This window comes from Lactuca virosa, chromosome 7 (assembly GCF_052849685.1).
Source record: "Lactuca virosa cultivar CGN04683 chromosome 7, Lactuca_virosa_CGN04683_v6, whole genome shotgun sequence".
Taxonomy (NCBI): Eukaryota; Viridiplantae; Streptophyta; class Magnoliopsida; order Asterales; family Asteraceae; genus Lactuca; species Lactuca virosa.
The window spans coordinates 143952035-143960911 of record NC_136432.1 but is presented as its reverse complement, the minus strand read 5'-3'; the positions used below and the strand labels follow the sequence as shown (position 1 = coordinate 143960911).

Genomic DNA, 8877 nt, shown 5'->3' with positions numbered 1-8877 from the left:
TTAATAAATCATTTATATATATATTAATTTATTAATCTTATAAATTAATATCTCTCCTTTCATAATTTCCTTGTCCAGTTGCTAGGTTGAGGGCAACCCAAAAGGACTGTGCTGCTATCAATTCAAGTACATACCAATTATAGTTATGGGCTTAGACACCTAATCCAACACATGGTTGTTCCACCGTGTCAGAGCTCGGTCCGCGAAGGTGCAAGGGGCAAATTTTACCTTGCTCCCTTCCCGACAGGAGCAGATCTCAAAGATCGACTCCGTCTACTCGAACCATTGCGAGAGGGAAATGATTCCGCCAGTACCATTGAAGGCCCTGGGTTTGCAGCTGGTGAAATCCTTGTACGAGCACTCCCTAGTGCGCACATGAGTTTCAACTAGGGTGGGAGGCATATTAGTCCCACTCCCACTGGTACCGGTTGAGTTAAATTGGGCTAGGGCTGCCGTAACAGCCGTATTCACAGCAGCTTAAATAGCCGTTGGGTTGTATTGAGGAGGAGGAGTTGGAATTGGAGTCATTGGAGTAGTACGTCTCGCTGATCGACGTGGAGGCATCTTGAAGCTATAAAATCACGAAAGATAACGATGTTGATAAGAATTTAATAGAAAGAATGATGAAAGTGACTCATGGACTAACTCTCCATAGCCCAACAACACAGATGAAGGTATGATTGAATACTTAATTTCTAATAGATTAGATATCTGTCAATAATACTGGTATTACAGATGTAATTAGTTCAGGAAAAACGATCTAAAAGTAGGTCTTACATCAAACCAAGATGAGAAAATTTGACAGAATTAAGTCCTAAACGACCGAAAGTTCAAGGTCTTACAGTAATAGGAATTTACAGGGAGAAGTGCTACTTAGAGCATAGATAAAAAAAGGCTAATCCTTAATCCAAAAGAAAAGGGATGAGCAGGGCATCCCCTAACGACGTCGGGAACCCCTTGGGCGAACCCTTAGTTCATCCATCAGACGCTCCATTTCAAGAATGTGTTGCTCGTACACTCGCTGGCGTACGCGATGCTCTATGACTTCAGCCCTAGTCTCTGCTAGTGCTAGAAGTAGAGACTCACGGTCTCTGTCAACTCTCTCACGAGCATCTTCCAGTCGACGAATGCGGACAGTGTTGATCACTGTATTCGCATCAAGTTCCGCAATGCGTTGGAGGGCTGTCCTTCCCTGGATTTCGTTACGAGCAACCCTACGGACCAGGATAGGCAGGACCCTGTCCGCTGAGCCTCCTTCGCTCACATTGTAAAAACTTCGGTCTCCATTGTATGGGATAGGTTGGCCCTGTTCCTGATTCCAGGTCTCCAGACTTTCCACCCACAGAGGCGTCGGGCCTTGAAAAGTCGGACGTGGGTTCGGGTTTGGGTTTGGAGCTACTGGGGGTAGATTGTTGACTTCTGGTTCGGAGTCAGAACCATCCGAAAAGCCTTCTGTGAGGTGATCATCCAATGGAATTGCAAGTTCCTCTTCAGGCTCAACATCAAGCCATCCTCCGTCGCCTTGATTTGGGAAGTACGAGTCTCCGGGGAGATGGAATCCAGCCATGTTATCTAAGCGAGAAAAGGGGTAAAAGAAATAATTAATAGACGTACTAATTAAGATAATTATAAGATGATCCTTACTAGTTACTCCAACATTTGCGTAGTGCATATCAGTCATATGTAACCAAGACAGGATAGACCTTCGAATAAGTGACCCTAACTCTAAGCCCACAACCAAACAAGGAACAGAAAGTAAAGCAAAGATCACAGATTCTAAGTCTATGACACCCTAGTCACATATAACCTTAGCGTATCCACTCAGCAACTATTGACATACTAATAAAGACCTTTTTAGTTTGCACATAAGTAATTATAGTAACACAAAATACTCCTATAGTATTTTAAGTTTATGTTATGTTCTAATGTTTTCGTTGTAGTAGGGTTGGTAAGTTTTTAGACTTGCTGCAACATCACAAACAATCATGGACACATGCTAATCACTTCTCGGAAAGATACAGTTGATCAGGCTATATCACTCCCAGATCTGATTATATGTCCCCAAGACTACTCGCGTTGTCCAGCAATCGTAATACTTTTGTTCTGTCCTAGTGACACTGATTTTAGTATGAATGCAGGTATGTATACTTAGGTTAAATATTTTATTATTTAAAAGTATAAACTCTTGGTCAGAGTATTTTAATCTCGTTGTGTTTATAGTTGTATATCATTTATGGGTTGATATACTCAATTCACTATAAACAATGCTCTGATACCAATCTGTCACACCCCAAAACCGGAACGGCAGAAACGTTCGGGGGCGGAGGACGTCATGTACAGTATCACAACAATGCATAATAGTAAACAAGCAACAACATCATCCATTGCATTAATAGTAATAATTTTTAATACAAATGTGTTCTGAAGTTTATAAGACACTAAAATACTTATGAACTCACCAGCTTAAATGTTGATCTACGCTTTCAAAATAACTTGTATTCTCAGGTCGCCAGTAGACAGGTACCGGTGATCAGGTTTTGAGAAGATGGAGCACATTCAAGACTCATCTTTTATTTTGATTATACGTTTTTGGTGTCTTATAAACTTCTGAAACCTCACCGAACGTTTTATCCTCTTTTAAAAACTTGTTAAAAGCATCAACCTTTATTTCAAACACTCTAGCTATGATATTAGTCCTATTGTTGGTATCATGTTGACCATGAATATCCATATAACGAACTATTTCTGGCCATTTTACATTAAATGTAAACGTAATGAAATAGTCTGGATTACCATACACTCTATAAATTGAAATGGCATCTTGGTAATGGTTATACATATATCGAGGACCACCTGTAAACGATGCAGGTAGAAATACACGCTTACCAACGACACGACTATCTCTGTCCCCCTTTGAAAGAGCATCATAAAGACCACTAATATAGTTTGAACGTAACTAGGACTGGTGATACAAAATATAGTTTAAACGGCCCTATTCAACACAGGTATATGCATCAACCAAATATTGCTGGAACAGACGACATAACTGTAATAATAGAGAATAAATCCGTTGACGGGCATGAATATAATAATTATAATACATATTAAACGTAAGTGCTTTTGCAGTGTGACCTAATTCGTTATCCAACTTCAAACGTGGAGACCATCCATCCTCACCAAACGGAAAAAGCAACGGATATTGTAAAGACATATAAGCAGGATGAAGCTTACTAACTCGCTGAGGCTGACCTGATTTAGAATAAACAATAATATCATATGTGCTACAATTAGTGTCATCCCCGGTAACTATACATCCTAAAGAACCAGGAACAGGTACACCACTGTATAAACAAACAAAATACGAATCAACATTCATATTGGCTACTATTTCTTTAGCTATTTTAAAAGTGTGAACATATTCATTATGGGTCGTTAAGGATTGCATAAGAAGATGAACTATACCAGAATTGAGGTCCTTTCTCTTATGGGAGTCAAATATATTCATTCTATTATGCGCCTCATTGTCAGTGTCAAAGATATACAACTGTAAGAACCTAGGTCTGTGGGCATCCTGCGGACACATAGAACCTACCCAATGATACACCTGACTCGAAATTTTAAACACATATGGACCTCGAACATTGTTGATCTCGTCGTCAACATTTGCTCCGAAAGAGATCATTGAAAACATATTGTTGTACGCTCTGAAATCATTCAAAAAAAACCTTTGTTCATATAAAGATCATAAATTTCAGTAGGCGGAGTATGAGGATAAGGAAGCACAACAGACCGAGACTTACAACAACGATTATACCTAGGATGGTCAACAAGTGATAAATTGGCAATCATTTCAATGTACCAAAAGAAAGTTCCACAGAACGCACAAACACAATCACAATCCCCACAATCGTAATAAATAGGCAACACAGAGGCATCAGTACCACTAACCATACGTTTATGACGGTAACTTCTGATAACAGCAGCAGCAGACGTGGAAGCAGACGAAGAACAATCAAGAAGTTTCCGCTTAGGTTGTTTACCCATAATATAGGATTCAGTAAATAGCAAATGTTAAAGAACCATTCAACACGAAAACAAAGAGTATTAGAACCGAATTATTAAAAAAAAAAAAAAAAAAAAAAAAAAAAAAAAAAAGTAAGTCCTAAAAAAAAGTGGCTAAAGTTAAAATAAAAGGAAGTTTTGTGAGAGAAGTAAGGTGGCAAATGTCAACAAAATGAAAATAAGGTGGCAAACGTTTGAAGGCGGAAATCTTTTGTGGTGAAAATATGAAGAGGAGAAACTATAAGGTACCTCGCAATTAACGTTATATATAATTAGATGGAACTCCTTACTATACAGACATACTCAATTTTTTATTTTTATTTTAAACTTTTTCTGTTGACTCGTGAGAGTGTCACAACTCACCAATGTGGAAATTCTAAGCTAAAATTCAACTTTTTTAATCGAAATAAATCATTTTGCCACATCTACGTTTTAGAAGATGACAAGGGCACTTGGCAGGTTTTAAGGGTTGCTCCTTCATTTTAGCAACAAAACCATCACAAAAAAAAGGTCAAGTTACATTTCCAAATAGTAAATTGAAAATACAAAATATAGAAAAAGATAGAAATAAATAAATAAATATAACTTTATAGTTTTATCAATTTTATCATTAAGTTATTTAACAATGTTATATATTTTCCAAAACCACGATTTTGTCTGATCAAAAACAGGTAACTTATAGGTAAGACATGCTTATAACATTTACATACATTTTAATATAACAAATAAAGAGTAATTGTTCGGTCACAAGAAAAATATGAATTGTATATAATGTTCAACTCGGAATTTTTAACATCACTATAAAAAATAGATACATAACATGACTAAAATGATAAAATGAGAAAAGTACATTGTGCTTCTCTGTCTTCTACCTTACAAAATATTAGTAAAATTCAATAGAATGCTAAATTGTTGTACTTGTAAGACCCAAAATGAAGGCTTACAAAAACTTGTCTGCTGTATCAAGATTACTCATGATTTCTGACTTGACTGCTTCCGGAAGGGGAGCAGATGGGCCCGCCTTTGAGTAGAAACTTGCCAGTGCTCTAATTGCTTTCACAATCACAACATATGATTCCTGCACCAAAAATATCCCAACAAAACCATTCACAAAAAACAAAAACAATCACAGGACAGGTTGTACTGCGTTTGGCGTGCATTGGACTGAGACAGATGTAAATGAGAAACAAAATTGCAATCTTTTGTCCAACGCAAAAAAAAAATGGAGCAAGATGGTGCAAAAGACGTAAATGCCCTCATCATTGAAATTTACCTCATTGATTACTGTTTTCTCTCCTCTCCAACTGCCTAGATACTCGCGTATGGATTCCTTAGCTGCATCTGCAGTGCGTCTAAATTTTGCCATGTCATTCGGATCTTCATTTAATGATTCCCTTAAAGTCTTCACTACTTCTCGTGCTGAATTCAAGTACGCCTTTGGCAACACTTTCCCAGATTTTGTCTTCTCATTAGGGTCAAATAATGACTTAAATGCCCCTACTAAACTTTCATCTTTCTCCTCTTGCTCATTTTCAGCCCAAGCTAGTGGCAATCCATAGTTGAATGCTAAGATTGAAACACCGCCACTTGCTAAGACATGCCGCCTGTTAGACCATGTATCTTTACAAACAATGTGACAGGTGGACAGTGGTTTATGTTTATCTGATAAGTAAAAAAAAGGGTTAAATGCAAGAAATAGCAATGCACTTTCATTTATTTGTGTATTGTTGAATCCTAATGTCACCTTCTTTGCTGATAAGCTAGCTTATTTTTCAAGTTTTTTTAAGTTGTCATGTTTGGCAAGTCAAAAAGCAGCTTATAAGCTAGCTTTTTAAATAGCTACTTAGACTAGCTTTTCAGAAGCTTTTTTAATATTTTCCAAATATACCCTTAATTAATTATAAAAATAACATTTTTCTAAATGCCTTTTTATGTCATTTTATATCTTCCGGCTAACTTATCAGCTCGTTTTTACCAAACGTCATTTTTTATCAGCTTGCTTATAACATAGCAGGTAGCTTTCAGCTAACAGCTAGCTTTTCAGTTAGTATGTCAAACATAACCTTACCTTAACCATGTTGGTTGTGGGACCGGTTAGGGATAGTGTATACCCTTTTTTAGCATCCTAATTTTTTTTCTTTCTATTATAGCACTGTACTTTCAAACTTTTTTCTTACCAAGGCGTCATACTCTGAAAAAAACCTACTTCATAGCATTGTAATTTAAATATTTTTTTCTTATTAATATTTTGAAAAATCTATCCAAATATAGCAGTGAAAAATGCTATGTATTTGGATGGCATTGCTATAATTGGGTGGATTATATGAAGTACAATGTTGTAATAGGAAGAAATAAAAGTAGAAAGCTATAATAAACAAATCAATGAAAATAGATTGCTATAAATTATAAGCTGGCAGAAAATTGCAATTAAAATATAAATTAGACACTTACTTTCCTTTTCTGGTGTGATTGAATTGAAAATTAGAGGTGGGCGGATCTTTGATGAGAGAAAAGTTGTCATTCCCTGTTCCAAATTTTATGCAATTAGCTCTACGTTAATGCATTTTAGATGCATTAACCATAGTATCATGTAAGCATGCCATTTACCTTTAGCACAAAAACCATCAAAAAGGTGAAACATTGTTGCATAAAATTGGTAAAACATTGTTGTATTCTAAAGATGTATTTTAACTCATGAGGTAATGGGTCCCGGTTATAATGTTGCATATTTAGGTCCTAGAATGAAACAGGGTTGCACGTTTTTCGTCTAAAACAACACTTTATTGCATAAACTCATGCCATGAGTCAAACAAAACTACAAACTGATGCACCCACAATCTGTAACATAAGTCAACAACAAGATGATTGAAATGCATGTCTTGGATACTCATACACTACTTGGGCATTTACACAAACAGATTTCAAAAGTACATTGTATGCACACAATCTGTTTGTGTAAATGCCCAAGTGAGGGTACACTGGCCATAATGTATGAGTATCCAAGACATGCATTTCAATCATCTTGTTGTTGACTTATGTTACAGATTGTGGGTGCATCAGTAAAATGCACAGTCAAACACAAATAGTTTAGATTTTGTACAGAAGTCCAACAATCAGTAGTGAGAGCAATCCTAGATGTCACACCTTTGAATGTATTTACTATTATGTCATTTACCCCCTATTTCTCAATATCATCTTCTAATACCTTGAAATGCGAACAAGTGATTTTTATAGAACCTCTTTTACATAGTGTTGCTTTTCCCATGCATGTTTTCCCTTAACATCAAGCAAATCAATAGATGTAAAGATTATATTTTTTGTTTAATGTTCAAAAAGTGAAACTACGTTAAACATTAAGGGAGGCAAATGTAACTTCTTATTACCCCCTTGTCCTTTTCTATCGATTCAAGAATTCTGGTTCATGCTCTATATACTTTGAGCTGTATGAGTGATGAAACAATTAAAAGAAAGTTTGAATTATTCCAATCATTTGGGTTCACTAAAGTTGAATGTTTAGATATGTTTAAGAGGGCTCCTGGATTGTTTAGAGTATCTGAATCAAAGTTAAATCTTGGGATTGAATTCTTCTTAAATACAGTTATGTTTGATAAGGCTGTGTTAGTTCGTCGACCTACTTGTTTGATGCTTAGTTTGGAAGAACGAGTGATTCCCAGGTATAAACTACTATAAAATTTTAAATATTTTGACATCAAAAAAAGGTTTTGAAGAAGACACCAAAGTTTCTTAATGTGATGTGGTTGCCTGATGATGAGTTCTTGGAGAAGTTCATATCATATCTAAGAACAGAGATATTGCTGATGAGTTCTTCGAGAAGTTCATATTGAAGATGAGTTCTTGTATAACCCAGATTTAGTTGGCTATTCTATAATTTTTTAACAACAATCAATTTTTATTAAGAATCTAGAGAGGGGACAGCCTAGTTCTCCAAAAGAGCAAGTTAGACTTTGACAGGAACAAGTTCACACTTCACACCCTTAAGTGGGTACGTAACCTTGCTCCTAATACCGTAATACGTGTCATCAGTGAGTAAATGAAAGGATCTCATAGCGAAAGGAATCGTTAATCAGCATAGAGAATCATAATCAGTAAAAGAATCATTAATCTCACCTGTGTAGCCGGAGAAGTCGTCGCTGTGGAGCCGGAGAAGTCGTCGTAGCCTCCCAGGTATGTCGGATTCAAAGAAACGAGTCGTCGGCGTGCACCATGGACACTGAATTGAACACGTCGTCGATTGAAGTAAGAACGAGTTTAGCTGCAGCGATGATGCGAGAACGATATGCGATTGAAGTAGGCTACAGCGAGAATGCGAGAACGAGACACTCTTTGTGAATTGTGTTTTGTGAATGTTGGCGGCCAAGACATACAGCGACCACTAAAGAGTAAAGACCAAAGTCATAAAACCCTAGCCGGGTGTCTTTTAGTAATTTAACTTTTGCATATAATTTTTATTTTTGCAGAAAATATATTAAATAATACTATTAAAAAACTATTAAAAGACCGGGTATCCGCCGGTTCCGGTTCCGATTACCCACCGGTTCCGGGTACCCAGTATAAAAACCGAAACCGCCGGTTACCCAACGGATACCGGTCCCAAGATAATGAGAACCGGAACCTGAACCGCTTAAGGCGGTTCTTAGATTTTAGGAACAGGAACCGGCAGTTCCGTGGCGGTTCCGGTTCCGAAAAGGGGCACCCTGTTCCGATGTTCACCCCTACTCGCAATCAGTGCGGATATTTGAGACGACAAAAGATAACAATTTCTTTCTTTAAATTCGTTGTCCTTCTTTTCAACGT

General features: G+C 36.8%; 1 protein-coding gene across 2 annotated transcripts; it reads right to left on the bottom strand.

Moving 5' to 3' along the window:
* Positions 1–4806: 4806 nt before the first annotated feature.
* LOC145124968 (photosystem II D1 precursor processing protein PSB27-H2, chloroplastic-like) lies at positions 4807–8458 on the bottom strand. 2 transcript variants are annotated; one of them, XM_079060448.1, is made up of 4 exons: positions 8191–8458; positions 6514–6669; positions 5336–5724; positions 4807–5140 (listed from the first exon to the last, which is right to left on the bottom strand). In XM_079060448.1, the coding sequence occupies exons 2-4, from the start codon at positions 6581–6583 to the stop codon at positions 5003–5005; spliced, it is 597 nt and encodes a 198-aa protein (XP_078916574.1). In that variant the 5' UTR covers positions 6584–6669; positions 8191–8458; the 3' UTR covers positions 4807–5002. The 2 variants fall into 2 exon arrangements, with proteins under 2 accessions (XP_078916574.1, XP_078916573.1); XM_079060447.1 differs by having other exon boundaries at positions 6514–6586; positions 8191–8457.
* Positions 8459–8877: the final 419 nt, after the last annotated feature.